A 16,293-nucleotide genomic window follows, 5' to 3' on the forward strand; every position below is an offset into this window, starting at 1 on the left:
GGATTAACCACGTCATTTCTTTTTCTTCGCATCATGTACATTATTCACACACATCCCGAGCCTATGCAGCGTCACCGGCCCGGAATAGTACAAATATCTATGAGTTATCCAATACACATTTCATCCATTGGCACCCTATATCCATTTGAGCCAACGGAAAATCACCGATATACCACCAACAAGAGCAGTGGCGCCTGTGCAAACAACAAGTGACCCGTACTCGCTCCCGTACAATCCTCCTGCCTTGCCCCGGAGCATTGGCGCTTTTAGCAGCGCCTCACTTAGCGGACCACTCGCCACGTTCCCTATTCCCCGGCCCAGCTCCATGAATGGGAAAATAACTGCCGGATCTGAGCCCGGGTTCGCCAGTTGAATCTCGTGGGTGATACCCGCCCACGTAGAGGAGTACCCGTCGGCCATCAACCCGTAAAATGCACAAAATACGTATAGAATAGGAAGGGAAGTCGAGAATCCCCACAGGAAGAACACCGAAAGCACCGTTCCGACAGTAGATATCAAGATGCAGATGGTGACATGGTAGCGGTCGCTGAGAAAGCCGATCAGGACGTTGCTGAATACCGCAGCCAGGTTAAAGAGGGTCACCGTGAACGACGAGAGGAATTTACTGGCGCCAAGGCTTCTGGCACACATTGGAAGATAAATAGTTGGCAAGAAAAAGCCCAGGGCCTCGATTGTGTTACCGAGCTGGTACACAAGATGCACTTTACTGACCAGGAATCGGAAGTTGAGTCGTTCATGGCTGGCTGTCTTGGCGGGCGGGAGGCGGGGATGGTGGAAGTACAGAAAAGGCGCTGCGAGGAGGCAGAGAGCAACTGATGAAACTCTCAATGTGGATTCAACCCCATATTTGTTCAGTAACCATTCGATGGTGATTGGAAAGACGGAGCCCGAGATTGCCGAGCCTGCCTGTATGCATATTAGTGACATTCCTACTGGTAAGACACATGTTCCAGAATGCCTTACCCAGACAACTCCAAAGGCCAATCCCTTTCTCTTGCAGAACCATTCGGACATGTAAAGGATTGAAGGAGTATATGCCAGACACCCGCCAACCCCGAACCCAATCCCCTGGGTCAACATAAGATGGGTAACGTTAGTAGCGAACGAGCTTATTGCGAGAGAGAGGCACATAAGAATAACTCCAACCGTCGAAACCCAGCGAGCAAATCGGGGAACCAATATCATGAACACAATCGCAAAGGGAGCTAACATATATGCAAGGCCCTGTTATGCAGTCAGCTCTGTAAGCTTCCAGTTAGTTACCTTGGAAGATCCACGTACCATCGCACATGTTCCGATCACGGCAATATTTTCTGACCCTTTGAAGGGCGGAGTTGCGCTGTAGTATTCCTGGAAGACACCGAATGCAAATGCATATCCTAGTCCAAAGGTCAGCTGAATGGTCGAGCAGGGTGGACAGGGCTGCAAGACATACCCCATACAAGAGCTTCTAGCATAGCCGACGCAAGTAGAAACATCCAAGCATGGAATCCGCCATCCATAGGCGGTACATCTATGGAGTCTGATGTCGTGTATCGTTCGATAATACTGTAGGACTCCTTTTTGGATTCATCGTCACTGGTCGAATTGGACTGGTATCTGTCTAGGTCGACAGAGTGGGCGGGTAGTGCCCATGTTCGTTCAGGCACATGCAATGCCATTTTCATCAATATTGGCCTTCAGAGTACCAAAGGACTTCAAGGAAAGCTCAAGAATAGGAGGAACAGTTTATATAGTATCTTTGCAGCACTTCGAGCATGACGAAATGAACATAATCCACGCCAGTGTCCCCACGCTAGGTCCCCACTTTGGATGTCTAGTCACATACTTGGTGCCGGGAGATTTCTTACCTCCGGGCAATGTGATACTTTTATCCTTGATTCAATTTTGTTATTACGTCAAGAAAATGCTCATTTTTCACTATCGATCGCCCAACGATAATGATACAGGATACTGGCCGTTCGTCCTCCCAATCTTGAACAACCACGGCCCCGAAGATCTCTATACTACCCACCAGTAGGACAAGACGCCTAGGTGCATCACCGCATGTGACTAGGGCCAGATTCATCAAATCAAAAGTGAAATCATCCCGATAAATCACCCATTGAGATATTGTAGGGGTGCGGTGGGGACACGCGTCTGGAAGGGTGTCGGAATGTTGATCAAGGGAGGCGTTACAAGCAAATCCCTTCGAAGCTATCTCTCGAAGACGTCGCCTATTGGCGAAAGATAAAGCATCGTAGCAGCGGGGCCTGATTTCAAGTTTTGGGCGGGCACATCGCTACTTTTATTTAAGCTTGTGGCAAGTGCTTGTGATAAACACTTGCCCTTGATTTGGAATTTATGCATTGTCACTTGATTTTGCCGGCAATACCTCGGCATGTGAGCATTCAGCACAAGTTCGGGCTCTGCCCTGGCTAACGTACACTGGATTTATCCAAACTTACAGCAGTCAAAAAAAAAAGAAAAAGAAAAGCCATCTATCGTAGATATATCAAGCAATGTCGTATGCTATCCACCGTGCGCCGCCAAGAACTTTACTGCATCTGGCAGCTCGGTTGGGGTGTCGTCGCGGAACTCATTGGTGATCAAATGCGTGAAGGACGGCGACCAATCTACACGTGGTGACTGACTTTCCAGTCCCCACAATTCGTTCAGAAACCTCAGAATGGAGGTGTGAGTATACTCATTCTCTTCATCGGCAGGTGCATGTTCAACGAGCCCCTTCCCGACCCATGGCGAGATCAAGACCGTGGGGACACGAACCCCCAGGCGGTCGAAATGGAAAGTGTAATCTTGCCCGTCGCGCGCCCTTTCAGTATAAGTAAGACTGTCCCCAGCGGGAACGTCGGACGGCGGTTCAACATGGTCAGCAAAACCACCGTGCTCGTCGAACGTCAAAATGAATAGCGTATGGTTCCATTGAGGCGAATTGCGAACCGCCTCATATATGCTCTTTACAAAATTCTCGCTCATAGAAGTGGGCGATGGTGGGTGGAATGACATATAGTTGCAGCACTCCGGGTTTATCCAAGTGAACTTCGGTAGCTTTCCCTCTCGGGCATCCTCATAGAATTGCTCGATCGGAAGGATGTTGGTTTTGCTAGCCCCGGATTGTTCCGTCCACTCGTAGAACATAGCATCTGGCAAGAAAGGTGGGCTGGACTTTGTAGAGTTTTCATAGTTGGCCCAGCTAATTCCCTTCTCTGAAAGCTGCTCAAAGATCGATCTTTGTGGTAGCTTGGATTGGAGGAAATCGCCATCATTACTGCCATGTCCGTAGGAAGTGCCCGACGTGAGGTAGGCGCGGTTGGGGTTTGTTGGGCCGGGCACTGCTGCGAACCATCTATCGAAGAGCACATAGTTCTGGGCGATCTCATTGAACACCGGGATATGGTCGGGAGTAAAATAGTCGATTACTTCCGCAGCCCTGACAACATCATCGTGTTGGTACGAGGCCATTTGCTCGGTGATGAAACCCTTCATATTAGGAGACGATTTGGCGGCTGGGTGGTAGCTGCCGAAAATCTGCATATTAATGCCGGTGAGACTGTGATTTGGATCCTCCGACGCGATATTCTCGGCGGTGTTCCGAGCGCAGACGCGACCGGAGATCGGTCGGGAGACCTTTGCCGGATTGCAGTATTCCTTGTTGATCAAGCCATCAATAGTGCTGTTGTATTCGAGGCCACCGGCGAAATGATCAAAGGAGAGATTCTCTTCCACCAGCACCACCACGTTCTCGATATTGCTTAGCGTCGAAGGATAAAGGTATTGTTGATAAGCGGCGGAACCTGCGGTCAGCGCGAGGAGCGCCAGCAGGGACGCCATGTCGGGTATCGGCGAGGCGAGCCCTGAATCTGGCTGCAAGAGGTGCGAAGAAGTCTAGGACATGGAATTGAACTCAGAGAAAAGGTAAGCTCGTAGGGTCGAGAGGGTTTATCGCCCCCTCACGCTGGTCTCCGCAAATCCCCCACCGCAGGGCCTCCGCATGATCAAGGTGCGCATTGCCATTGGGCGATCGATGCTCGCCGTTTCGGCAGATTGTTTTTACGAACCCGGGTATATTCGAATCGGGTTTAGTGAGAATTCGAACAAGATGTGTATGCGCTATTCCTTTTCTCTCCTTCTTTTCCCCCAGATTTACCTCACGTTATCGTATTCTGGGATTTGGGTAATCCCATAATGGTAGCCTCTGCTAGCATATGGGGGCTTTATCCCGAGAAAGAGACTACTGAAGCTTAGTTTAGCAAAATTGACATAGAACCTGGGATGTACTAAAATGTGGCTAAGGCTGGGTGACATTATTGTAAGAATACTCGAGTAAGCGCAGGCAGGCCCTAAGTTGCAAACAGAATGTTGTCGCGTCCTACTGCCCGCTCGCAGGCATGGCTAAAGGTGATAATTGAACGTGGTATATTTTCATCAATTCAGATCAAAAATTGTCCATGTTATATTCTATGTAAGCGCCATGAGGAATCGTCAAGGAATCGAAGTCTATGGTATCAGAATAGGAGAGAGAAAAGAAAAGGGGCAAAAAAAGGCATAAAAATGAATCATGAGCATCCAAGTGAATTCCGCAGTCAAAAGATTTTGACTTCACACACTGTGGTGCGTACCATCATTGCGCTGCTGGAAGTTTTGGAAAGGGTGTGCCTCCTCATCTCCCCTGAGGCTATTCGCGCTTTCAAGTCTTTGGTGTTTCATTTCCATCTCGGCTTTTCTTTTCAGTTCCTTCCTCTCCGCCCTACTCCGCTTGGGGAACTCCGAGTCCGGTCCTTGTAGATTGCGACCGGGGTGGATCACATTTAGGGTCACTAGTGCAATGAACATGGGCACAGCATCGAACACATATTCATAGAATTCATGCGTTCAGACCGGGTTGTTGACCTCGTAGCCTTTGGCGTACTGAGCGATTCGGAAAATGATACGAATCTAGAGACGCTATCAGCAAGGTACTTTCGCGGAATCACCTTATACCAGGATCCAGGGACGACTCACGGTGATCATGACCAGTGCAAAGTAGGTAGAATAGAAGAGCCACCGCCATGGAATGGGGCCTGAAGCAAGCTTGTCAGATTGCTCCCCTCGCTTCTCCAATTGAATGAGCATTCGGTGTAGTTGGATGGTGAGTCCAGTGAAGCAAAGAATAAATACTTCTTGAAGTCCAATGCCACCCATATAGATATGGATCCCATCCAGTACAATGCTGCCTCCACCCTGGTTTGTTGTCATTATCGCGCCGGCGGCCTGAACGACGAAAGCCACAATATCTAAACACACAAAGATGACGCCAAAGCGGCGGGCAGAAATACGGAAGATTCTCCGGTCGGGGTGATAATAATATAGCATACGGCCGATTGTCATGTACAGGAACGCGTTGATCCCTGGGACTGTTAGCAAAAGGTGTCCGAAGAATCCAGATGATCCGGAAAAGTAAAACTCACAGATTGGTGCAAGCAAGAAGAAGACTGTATAGAGTGTGTCCCACGTATCAGATGCTTGGTTGCGTGTGAGCAGAGCTCGGAATACAAAAGCAAGAAGCTCCCACGTTCCACCCATGATGACAACCCACGCATATTTCTGCACAAGAAGTTAGCCGAAGCTCTGGAGCAAATTAGTCATTACAAACCTTCTTATACAAAACTGCTTGCACAATATGGATACCGCTCGTCAATCCGTAGAGGACGCAAAACAGTATGGCAGCAGCGAGCGACGGTACATAGAACAAGATTGCATTGCATGCCTCTGGGGGCAAGTATCCATTTTTCCCCGGTGGCACATTGAGGCAAGTTGCAGATGCCGTTGGCGAAGATGTGGCTGTGGGAGAGGGTGTCATGGTAGATGGTTACGATGACTTAGTGTTGACTGGAATCCTTGCGGCATTTTCGATGCCCCTAGGGCTTTATATCTCACCCCATTTCGTGTTATTCCAATTTTAGCCTTGACTTTTTTTGGTTCAGCCTATTTTCCAAGTATCTTGATGGCGCAGCGTTAGGCATCATGGAAAATCGGGGCTGGAGCCGCCCCCAAATCACGTGGGCGTGCACCTCAAACGAACAGGCCAATCAGATGTTGTTCAGGGAGCTCAGCAAATTTTACCAGTTCACTGGGAAGCCAACCTATTGGTTGGCTCGTCTGAGAGCTTATTTCTTAGTTTGCCCGTCGCGACATGGCGCTAACGTCTCTCCGAGTGAGATCATCATGTACACTAAGAGAATACGTACCGCTTTCTAAACGTCTATCCAAGAACTATTTTTCCCCCCTAAAATGATTTGGTCAATAGCACCACGAACTTTCAGAAATCAACGCCTGGTTGTAAAATAAGCTGCTGTGCCATCCCAGAGTTGTTAGAAATTTCTCAAGGATGGTGATACTTCAAACAACCCGGTTCGTGTGAATACCAGGTTCTAAGGACTTTCACTGGACTTGGACGAAGGTTGATACTGTAGAAAAAGACAAGTTGGCGTTTGTCAGATGTGGTGTTCCAAGGTTCCAAGGTTCCAAGGTTAGTTTGAATAAGCTGAGTAATGATACAAGAACCCTCCAGGGCTTAGAGCTATCAGGATTAATAGACGGGCCTACTATATATAGCTCTTCAGTCAATGTATATAAATCCAACCCGATGCATACTCCCGCATGAAGTACTAAAGCCACTCGGCATCTAGGAATTATTTGTTTTGCAGAGCTGCGGGGAAGATAACCTTGTCTTTTCTGGTACGTAACAATGCCGCTGGGGCGTAGCGCATCTGGCAAAGTATACGCGCATTTCATGAGTGGCTTGCCAAACGTGCGGTACCAGAGGTCTCAAAAGAACATGTAGATATTATCTGGATCTCACAAAGTAAGATTGTAGGCAATAATAGAAATCTAGCCCTAGGTCATCTCTCAGATTATTTCCTTGATAAAATCATTTTATCCCACGGTTCTAATATGGCTTGGAAAGTCACCTACACGACCTCAAGCCCAGTATGACCTGAGACTATCCTCAAGATGAGCATATCCTAGGGCTAATGCCAGTCGCTACATCTAACCAATTGAAAGTAACTATAGGTCAGAAGAGCCTCCCTACAACTACCCAGACGGTATGCTGGGCTCTTTTGAACATTTTGAACTTGTGGATTGGATACACGCCGACTCGTTGTCGGATGACTTTCCCAAGACAGTCCAGACCATGTGCCATTTGGAGTGCCAACCAGGAAAATATTAATTAAGCAGAAACTCACTTTCAAAAAAAAAGAAAAGAAAAAGAAAAAAGAAAAAAAAGAAAAAATCATCATCATTTGGCAAATGTTTCACATCTTTTTCATGATAAAAGTAACCGTCTGAGCTATTTTAGCTTTGTGTCAATCATCTAGAAACCCGGTGAGTTGGTCCACCTCCACTACATCAGAATCCGAGGGAAGAAACCACCGAGAAACCGAGGAATCCTTGAAGAACCTCACGGTCAATTCACGTCGTAGAAGTTAAAATAATCTGTAATATGCCGATTTACGCTGATAAGTTTCAAAGTTGAGCCTAACAACGCTCTATATAATCACCGTAGTCATAGCTTTCAAATGTTGACCGTCCCTACAAGTGGGAGACCACTCGAAACCCGACTTTTCAATTGACACCTACATCAGCAACCACCTTTCCGCGGACATGACTGCTTTTCCAGTTATCAGTCTCATTTCCATACGCCAGATCACTCTTCCAGCCTAAATGCCGAAATGGGGGAGCCTTATAACCTCTAGAAATCCGTCATATCAATGGCCATTGCGGAGGTTGTGGTGTTTAGACTTGTAAGCACGCTTGTGCACACTTTCATTGCCGAACATATATGAGTTCAATTCTCATTGGCTCTCTTGGAAATGATATCTTAATGAAGATCTCTTTCTCCTGACCGCTCCCGACTCTGATCTTCCTCGGTGTCCAGTATGCATCAGTTTCCGCCTATCTTTTCCGTTATTTGGAAATACTCCAATATCTCAATACCGTCACCGGTTGTTTATTTTGGGCTGGGATTTTTGTTAGTTTTGCGGGATTTTGCCTGGGTAATTGCAGAAGGGATCCGTTTTTTCTCGAACCACTACGAATAATGGGGGCGATGCTCGGCCCATTCTTCGCATTCTGATTCCTGGAACTGGAGAATCTTCTTGCACGCTATGACGATCATGGAACTCTTTTCTGTGAAGGGCAAGGGATATTTCGCTTACTTGACCTGATTTTTATTGTAGGGCTCATCTTAGTGGGCCTGTTCTTCCTGACCCAAGCACATATATACGCCGCAGCCCCCGAACTGAGGCAAATGCAATAAATAGAGCAATGATTTATGGCCTACGAAGGGCTGATTCTAGGCTTCGGTGCAGGGCGTGATTGATTGCCACTGGGAGCAGACAGCGGAATTGATTGATTGTGCGAGTAATGGGCTACGAGTATGAGGCCGTGTAAGTGACTAAAAATGTTACATTAGAGCTTTTGCGGTGGTTCGGAACACCTCGCACAACTAACGAGCAAGCTTAAGTTTACTAAGATGGGAGGTCGAGGCTCTTACGGTTAATTTGTAAAAGCGGCATTTCTAGGCTCGGATAACTAATCCTTGAGCCCAGACTCGTGGACCCGTGGACCCGCAGCCCATTTCCTTACAAACAAGCAGTCCCCAGCACATGATATTTCACGTGATAGAGCGTATGGCTTCCTATTTGGCCGTCACATACAACTCACAGCGCTTCGAGGGCAGCATTTGCCATGACAAATCCGCCGAATCAAGAGAGGCCGGCCGCTCACCAGGCGTCGTACTGGGTGCATGCGCTGCCGTATCCGAAGAAGAAAGTGTAGGTACATTATGTATACCACCGTTAATGGCCGCATTTGCTAAGAAAGGGCAGGCGACGAAGGAAAACCACGGTGCCAAAATTGCATTGATCGAAATTTCGAATGCCAGTACGCGTCTCGGTTAAATTTCTTGGAGAAGAATGTGCAAACAGTGGAACTCCCTCAAGCGCAAAGTTCGCCCGCTAAATATGATGCCATTCGAGTAAGAGGCGCGACTATATTTGTTATCGGACATGTGTTGATTCACCATCAGTTTGTGAGCGAGGAGCCCCAAAATGTCGGAACAAGGGATTCGAAAAAATCCTCGTCGAGCGAGAAATATGACTATGGAGAGTCCGCACAGGAAAGAGCTGAACTGGTTCCACCAAACGAGTCCACAGATGCTGTCCTTAGTACGCCGGTATGGACCACTGAAAGCAACTCCCATCCGGTCTCTCAGCCCGTTCCACCGTTTGTGAGCGATGAGGATGAGCTTGCTGTTGCGAGGCTTCTAGCATCAGGAAGCAGTACGCAGGAAAGCGTTCCACCTGCACTTATCCTGCCGGAAATTGCGGTTTCCGCGCGTGGCAAAGGACTCGGGAGACAAGCCGTAACTCCGTGGACAGCTCCAGAGACGCCTGCGAACTTCCTCCCGGAGAACACGCCTAGCACATCAAACCAATCATTAGATATCTCACAGTCGACCGAGGTTCTTGAACTCGTGCGAAATTATCGCTATAACGTGGCACCTTGGGTTTGTATATTCCTGGCTTATCAGAACTGGAAGAAGTACTCACAAAAGTTAGCTGGATATATCTGATTTCGGTCAATTGTTTGGAATTCAAGGGCTTCAGCTCGCATTGAATTGCAAGCCCATTTGGGTCTCGCTGATGGGTCTTTCTGAGACTGCAATGGCTTTACTGCAACTTGCTCCTCCCCAAATTGGAGCCGTTGGGTCTGCATCGCCGAATTTCTATCTTGACACGACGGCCGTAGCTTTTATACGCGCCTTAGATACCACTAAAGAGTGCATCATGAATATTGGGGAGACCTGGGCTTCCCCGCGACAATTCCAAATGGAGCTTATGGAATCGCTGCTTGAGCATTCGACCGGGAGAAACTTCAAGTCCGCGCTCTACTGGCTGTTTCTGAGACATGGTAAGTGCTTTTTTTTCATTCGCCAATTTGGGCACGGCTGCTGAATGAGTATACCACAGAACTTGGTGCTGCCCTGGTATCTGATATTAGCATCCAAATTCCTCTTCCGTCCTTACCACCATATCCTGCGGAAGGAGAATTCGGGCCGGATCCGTTTGAGCGTGAGTTTTGCTTTGCAAACCATCCACTCTGGCTGTGCGCTCGTGCAATCAAGTTCATACACAACGAGGACACAATCCCTCAATATCCGCCAATGCATATGTGGACGCAGCTGATAGAGGAGCTTCAGCATTGGTACCAAGGGCGTTCACCAAGATTCCAAGCGATGCTGGAACTAGAGATGGACCGTCAAGAATCAGGACTGGACCAAACCTTCCCGATTGTGCTGTTTGGTAATGGGGCTGGCGTCTTTAGCAATCAGCTCTACCACACAGCTATGCTTATTTTACTCAACAACCGGCCACGTACTGCCCCAACGGCAGACTACCATTCAGCGGCCATGTCACCATCATGGCATGCGCAACGCATATGCAGCATCGCCCTCAACAATGAGAGGCGGGAATGCTGGGATCCCTGCTTACTTGCATCATTCATAACTGCCGCTCGACGAATGACCCACGAGGCCCAACAGCAAGAGATCCTGGGTGGCTTAAGTATTATTCAAGAAACCACAGGCTGGAACTTTGGGGGCCTTGTTGGCTGTCTCCGAAACGAGTGGAGTATCCTCGCATCATGATATCTAACCGCCACCCAACGTTGTCTTCGGCTGCCATCTCGAAGTGGATGCGTTACTGGATAGGTCCAAGCGAATTCGAAATCTCGAATGCGCCAAGAAGCTCTCCACCCGGTTTCTGCTTCAACTCGCCTGAAAATATCGACAATGATAGTATGCTCAGACGGGTAAGTAAACAATTGACCCGCGATCCAGAGCGGCCGAATTGAATTGCTCAGGCAACCGTGATGGAGTTTGGCAAGCGATATACCGCAAACTTGCCTTGCATGCAACAGAGCTGGTCCAGTTAAGGCGACTGAACCTTAATGCCCTTTGGCATTGTATTCAAAAGTGGAATGCAAAGCGTGTGGTAAATTTGGGTAGACAAATTGCAGCCCAATGGAGGAAAAGGATCTGAGAGAATGGTATGCTTGAGGTAGCGTGTACCGGAAACAATTCTCGCGGTCTTGTCTCGACCCGATTCTGCAGATCATCCAAGAGCTGGAGCCAGAGACGGTAAACGTCTCACTGGCAAACTTTTTCTGGGCTCCAAACTCAAGGGATTGAGTCCGATCAGACACCAATTCGCAGGTTTGGGCACAGAGGTACACTGCATAGTTTGCATGCGTGTCAGGGGATTTAGCAGCATGGAATAAATTTGCCATCCTCGTCGTGGTGACCAAGCACAATCCACTTATTTAGCCATAGTGGGTAGATTTCTGTCCCATCAGGGAGAGCGTCGCATGCATCTGGCCTCGCCAGTATTTTTTATAGACAAAAGCCAGCGCATCTCACAGGATTCCATTGTTATTCATTCGAACGTATCACCAAAAGACTGCCTGTGGTATTCTGCTGGAGAAGCTGTGAATTTCAAAGGCCTCGAATAACGTAGCGCAGCCTTTTGAGTGTGAGCCGACATCATCTCCAGACAACACAGCAACACGCAAGTGGCGACGACCTTAGGATCCCGCACCTGCAAAAGTAGGCCCAGCAGGCGAATAGCCTCGAAGACTTTCAAATTCTCATCACTCATCGATGGCGCAACCTACCCAACATATTTCTTTCGAAGTTTTGCTCGGCGCGCATTCGAAAGCGCCGGTCGCATTTGCTCCAACCCCCGCGATGCACCTGCGGACCCAGGGCCATGCTCTGCCGACGACTCCCCGTGTGGGCGCAGCAGACTGAACAATGGTAAGAAGCATGCACTGTAGCTTTTCCTGCAAAGCAAGGAAGCAGCCCCGCTCATGCGAAAAGCCATCGTGGCCCCAACTACCCCCGCCGCCCAGCGGCGACACAAATGCAGGGCTGTTGGTGGAATCGGAAGGCGTGTACGCAGTAGTGTGGCCGTGAGGCTGAGGACGAGCCCGAATTTATGGCATATGGTGATGGAGCGATGACGAACGCCCAGAAGGGCTAGTTACCGTCTACTTCAGTACGCAGTAGATTATTCACAAGCTCGAGGACTCGCGGTGCATGAGCCCACGGGAAAGGAAACTGTGGGGAAGACGATCGGCGGGTATTTTTGCCTTTTGGGATTTGGATTTCAGTGCCGGGGGCTCTTTGAAACATTCCAATCCCTCGATTCAGGCACTTTGGCAAAGGGTGCTCCTCCTGTAGGGAGAAGCAAGGGATGATGCTAGCTGGCCTCTTGGCTTCTGCGCGTATGAATGCCGGCTAAGATCAGATCTCCCACCTGCATCCATGTTTTTATTGACATCTGGACTAACGCATGCATGATGTACGCTCTCAAGTCGCTGGCTTTATTGGGTTTGGCTCTCGTTTCGGCTTCTGCGGCCAAGGATACCACACACACAACAGTATGTATCAGGGTGGACTGTTCCAAATGCGCTCGGTTGCTAACTTGGTTGATAGGTTGGCATTGAGACCGACGCCGCGAGCCGTGGACTCAATGTTGTGCTAGATGACTGCTTCGATGTGGACGAGGAGTGAGTCGTGATGAATTTTCTCCGGGATCCATAGTCTAATCAGGGCTACAGGGACGTTTACACTGTTTCAGTGCGCAAATACTGCCGAGTGTTCACGTAAGTACACGATTCGTCCCGCCCTTAGCATACTGAGCTGACCAGGACTTTAGGGGCCCTTTCTGCACTGGCCGAAACACACTTCTTCCCCCAGGCGACCACTCGAACCAAGATCCTGTTCCTATTACATCCATCTACTGTCACTCCAAGCCCCCGTTTTAGCGACAGATAGCCGGGGTCAAACGCCGGCCATTTAGATATCTATTGCTCTTGCATCTGAACGGCCTCCAATCATATACAAACCCTCAGATAACGGTATCATAATTGTTTATTCCATTAAGGTCTATGCGCAAAATGGTAGTTGAAGAATAACGCATCAATCTATGCCTAAGCTTCGCCGTCATCGGTGATAAGAACCTTGACCTCACAGTTACCGTTAATTGCGCACCAATGAAGTGCGTCCTCTGCCTTTTCCAGAGGAAACGTATGAGACACCAGCTTGTTCAAATCGAATCGCCATGTCTGAGACAGAATTGTCGGGGCTCATGTGTCATGATAGCGGTTGATTAATCGTAGGGCGATCTCAATACCCTAGTAATGGGACTTTTTGGACGAGGAAAATGCTCTCACCACGGCGAGGCAAACGTGCATGAAGGGCAGGTTATTCGTGACGGATTTACCAACACAACCCCGATAACCATGACGACTCCGCGACGCACAGTGTGTCTAGGACCGCTACGCAAACACAATTTTCTACTCCAGTGCATTAGTTACGAGTAGCCTGAAGGCGTATAGAGCCGTATCGACTCCAAGTATTTGAGAATTATGGCAGGGAATGGGAAGCTCATGATAACACTTATGATTTTCGAAAGCTGATCACACAAGAGAGTACGCTTTGCATCTCGAATCTTTACGCTCTGCATATGCTGGTTACACAGGCGTACACTTTGTCTTTATGGCGAGCTCTCCAGAATTCCGAGAATATATTCACGCTTTCCCATTAAGAGTCCATATTTTTATTTCTGTTCTTTGGATGCTGTCTTTCCTTCGAACTTGCCCGGGGATTTCCTCTTTGCGAGCCATTCGGCTACTATCCCGCGATAGACAGAGGGCTGGTACACTCCCGTCAACTCTTTGACGCAGAATCCCCCAAGGCGGTTTGGATTGATTCCCAGATCTCGCAAAAGTAGGTCATTGTACTGTGATCATTTTAGCAACAGACTTCATAAACGAAAATAACCAAATACTTACTTCAATAGGATCAACTGAGAGCCCGCTCAGGGTTAGATGTCCAACAAGAAAGTCCTCTGAGATGCTCTGTTCCATGGCTTGGACAGACACACTTGGTAGGGAAAGTTTATTGGAAGGACCGGAACACCCATCAAACTCTCCCATCAAGAACGCGACTGCCCATAAAGCTTGGACTTCGGCTACTATAGCTATTTTGGATGTAGTTAGTAGGCCCATTGCAACGAAAGAGCGATCACCAGCTGCGACTAGCTCGGGAGCAACCATGCGACGGAACAGGCGGTAAGGAATATGCCGTCCACCCAAATCATTTGATCGTTGTGGTTTTGTCGGTGGTTGACACCCGGTTGTCGACAGTTGGCGTCTTACCTTTGGCTCGAGCGCCTTGTCGATGCTTTTCCAATGCTGCATCCGGCTGGATACTTTGGCATCAAGTGGGATATTCGTGCAATCAAAGTCCTGTGACTGCGGGTTTGATGTATCATCGCGAATATTTCCGCTGAGACCGAGAGTAAGTCGAAAGCTTGGGGGCTCAAACTGAATAGGAACAATGGGCTCGTATCCAGTGGCTTGTGTGACCAGATCAAGCCCTTCGATCCGAGTTCCATTTTCCAGGGATATTACCACTGACTGCTGCTGCGTCTCGTTTGGCATCGCCAATCCCTTGGTGATCGAGACAATGCTGGATCGGTAAACCTTGACATTCGGGGACTGGATCGCTTTCCACAAATCGGGTTGATTGGCAATGCCAAAAATAGCACCGCAATCTGACACTCTAGAGGCTGTTAGAATCCATGTCAATTAGTACAGTTGGACGTTACTCACCTAGCGGCCGGCCGAAGCAGTTGCATCTTCGATTCTGTCGAATACCCTGCAAATTCCTCCAAGCCTTTCTCAACGGAGTTCCAAAATGAACGAGTCCACCATCGACCTAAAGGGTTTCCATGGAAGAGGCGTGCTAACCACGAGCCTTCTGTATAAAGCTTCCAGCTCCCATATGTGAGGCGCTTGGGGATTTCATAAGAGCAGGCACTGAGATAATGAAAGATTCGCATGCTCGATGCTTTGTCGCTAGCTACAACCTCTCCGGTTGGCAATGAAGATGTGGGGGGAACCATCCACGAAGGTCCTGTGCCATGGTCCCGAATGATCCAGTGGACCTGGACAGGATCGTGGGGGCTGCATCGCAGGTTGAACACAGGGCCGTTCTGATGCAGGGTCGCGAAAAAATGAACTAGGTCGAACGCCGATTTTGCGCCTCCGTAAACCGCAACAGAAGTCACCCCCGCGACAGTAATGTTTCCTTCAGTCTTGCGTTTGTTTCCGGCGAAGGGCTGATATCCCAGATTTTGTCGACTCCATGCCCCGATATCCTTGGCATGAATTACTTGCCTAGATACGTCTGCGTCTAGTGATGCTTTCAAGCCTTCCGGAAAATGAGGCTCTGATGTAAGGCCAGTGGCTAGGATGAGTTTGTCGCAGAAAATCTCGACGTAGGATTCCGAAGGGTGGGTGATGCAGATGCGGAGGTTCCATTCTCCCGTCTGAAGACGGCGAATGGTATCGACCTACCGAGAGTCAGTGATTAGCAAAAAGGCGCTGATCAAGCCATATACCTTCCAGTTCAGCCTGATGTACTGCTTCAGAGCCCATTTGTCCACCCATTCATGCAAATACCGATTAATCTTCCAGCCCGGAATGAAGAAATCATCAGTCTCACCACCTGGACTGTTATTCACGGCCAGGGGCATGTCGCTGTATTCATACATCCCATAGGAGTCTTGGCTTGAGAGATTTGGATAAAGGCGCTCTTCAGCCCATGTTCCCCCAATGTCCGACGCCGCATCGATTATTAACAGTCCAAATTTGCTTTCAGAAACAGGAGATGCAGTGGCGGTGGTGAAACCACTTGGGACGGACTCGAAGGCACCGGGACCACTAGGTGTTGTGTCAACACTGTAAGCTTCTTTTACCTGGAAGTACGTCTTGGCGGCAATAAGGCCGTAGAGACCTAGACAGTCAGTCAGTGCTAGTGCCTGGGTGTATTGAGTTCAAGATGACCGACCTGCACCCACGACGACAACGCGCTCCATTGAGATTGGCAGGGTCAACTCCAAGGAAGTCTCTTGCGCTGCGTGAAAAGATGAAAATCGAAAGGGGTCCATCTTCGCGGGCTTTGGGGAGGAGAATACGCCAGCTTGATAGTTCTATATTGTTCCCGTGGGGCGACCCACAACATCCCAGCACTGGCAGGGGTCCAGCGGCCAATAGAGCACCATCACATGGACAGGGGGGCGCCAGTGCCAACTTGAATGAGAGCAGAATCCGAAAAATCATTCTGCGGGCCATATACGATATGCCTACGTATCACTTAAG

The 16,293-nt window shown here is 48.9% G+C and overlaps 10 protein-coding genes across 10 annotated transcripts; 4 read left to right on the plus strand and 6 right to left on the minus strand.

Moving 5' to 3' along the window:
• Positions 1-135: 135 nt before the first annotated feature.
• Positions 136-1,682, minus strand: N7468_002635 (uncharacterized protein; the record flags this gene model as incomplete). The annotated part of the gene is made up of 4 exons (XM_058471932.1): positions 136-927; positions 985-1,245; positions 1,303-1,400; positions 1,457-1,682. The coding sequence occupies 4 exons, from the start codon at positions 1,680-1,682 to the stop codon at positions 136-138; spliced, it is 1,377 nt and encodes a 458-aa protein (XP_058335073.1).
• Positions 1,683-2,532: 850 nt separating this feature from the next.
• N7468_002636 (uncharacterized protein) lies at positions 2,533-3,852 on the minus strand (the record flags this gene model as incomplete). The annotated part of the gene is made up of 1 exon (XM_058471933.1): positions 2,533-3,852. One exon carries the CDS (start codon positions 3,850-3,852, stop codon positions 2,533-2,535), a length of 1,320 nt encoding a protein of 439 aa, XP_058335074.1.
• A 720-nt stretch (positions 3,853-4,572) lies between these two features.
• On the plus strand, positions 4,573-4,806 carry N7468_002637 (uncharacterized protein; the record flags this gene model as incomplete). Its single annotated transcript, XM_058471934.1, has 1 exon — positions 4,573-4,806. One exon carries the CDS (start codon positions 4,573-4,575, stop codon positions 4,804-4,806), a length of 234 nt encoding a protein of 77 aa, XP_058335075.1.
• Positions 4,807-4,893: 87 nt separating this feature from the next.
• Positions 4,894-5,860, minus strand: N7468_002638 (RTA1 domain-containing protein; the record flags this gene model as incomplete). Its single annotated transcript, XM_058471935.1, has 4 exons — positions 4,894-4,956; positions 5,023-5,408; positions 5,469-5,604; positions 5,654-5,860. 4 exons carry the CDS (start codon positions 5,858-5,860, stop codon positions 4,894-4,896), a joined length of 792 nt encoding a protein of 263 aa, XP_058335076.1.
• Positions 5,861-8,864: 3,004 nt separating this feature from the next.
• Positions 8,865-9,637, plus strand: N7468_002639 (uncharacterized protein; the record flags this gene model as incomplete). Its single annotated transcript, XM_058471936.1, has 2 exons — positions 8,865-8,946; positions 9,048-9,637. The coding sequence occupies 2 exons, from the start codon at positions 8,865-8,867 to the stop codon at positions 9,635-9,637; spliced, it is 672 nt and encodes a 223-aa protein (XP_058335077.1).
• A 91-nt stretch (positions 9,638-9,728) lies between these two features.
• On the plus strand, positions 9,729-10,711 carry N7468_002640 (uncharacterized protein; the record flags this gene model as incomplete). Its single annotated transcript, XM_058471937.1, has 2 exons — positions 9,729-9,975; positions 10,035-10,711. The coding sequence occupies 2 exons, from the start codon at positions 9,729-9,731 to the stop codon at positions 10,709-10,711; spliced, it is 924 nt and encodes a 307-aa protein (XP_058335078.1).
• A 299-nt stretch (positions 10,712-11,010) lies between these two features.
• Positions 11,011-11,352, minus strand: N7468_002641 (uncharacterized protein; the record flags this gene model as incomplete). Its single annotated transcript, XM_058471938.1, has 1 exon — positions 11,011-11,352. The coding sequence occupies one exon, from the start codon at positions 11,350-11,352 to the stop codon at positions 11,011-11,013; it is 342 nt and encodes a 113-aa protein (XP_058335079.1).
• A 146-nt stretch (positions 11,353-11,498) lies between these two features.
• Positions 11,499-11,720, minus strand: N7468_002642 (uncharacterized protein; the record flags this gene model as incomplete). Its single annotated transcript, XM_058471939.1, has 1 exon — positions 11,499-11,720. One exon carries the CDS (start codon positions 11,718-11,720, stop codon positions 11,499-11,501), a length of 222 nt encoding a protein of 73 aa, XP_058335080.1.
• A 703-nt stretch (positions 11,721-12,423) lies between these two features.
• N7468_002643 (uncharacterized protein) lies at positions 12,424-12,891 on the plus strand (the record flags this gene model as incomplete). The annotated part of the gene is made up of 4 exons (XM_058471940.1): positions 12,424-12,504; positions 12,560-12,633; positions 12,685-12,729; positions 12,783-12,891. The coding sequence occupies 4 exons, from the start codon at positions 12,424-12,426 to the stop codon at positions 12,889-12,891; spliced, it is 309 nt and encodes a 102-aa protein (XP_058335081.1).
• Positions 12,892-13,685: 794 nt separating this feature from the next.
• Positions 13,686-16,082, minus strand: N7468_002644 (uncharacterized protein; the record flags this gene model as incomplete). The annotated part of the gene is made up of 5 exons (XM_058471941.1): positions 13,686-13,868; positions 13,921-14,692; positions 14,743-15,485; positions 15,534-15,928; positions 15,983-16,082. 5 exons carry the CDS (start codon positions 16,080-16,082, stop codon positions 13,686-13,688), a joined length of 2,193 nt encoding a protein of 730 aa, XP_058335082.1.
• Positions 16,083-16,293: the final 211 nt, after the last annotated feature.

The sequence above is a fragment of the Penicillium chermesinum genome (assembly GCF_028974085.1).
Source record: "Penicillium chermesinum strain IBT 19713 chromosome Unknown utg000002l:1.0-5270490.0:1.0-5274688.0, whole genome shotgun sequence".
NCBI classification, from domain to species: domain Eukaryota; kingdom Fungi; phylum Ascomycota; class Eurotiomycetes; order Eurotiales; family Aspergillaceae; genus Penicillium; species Penicillium chermesinum.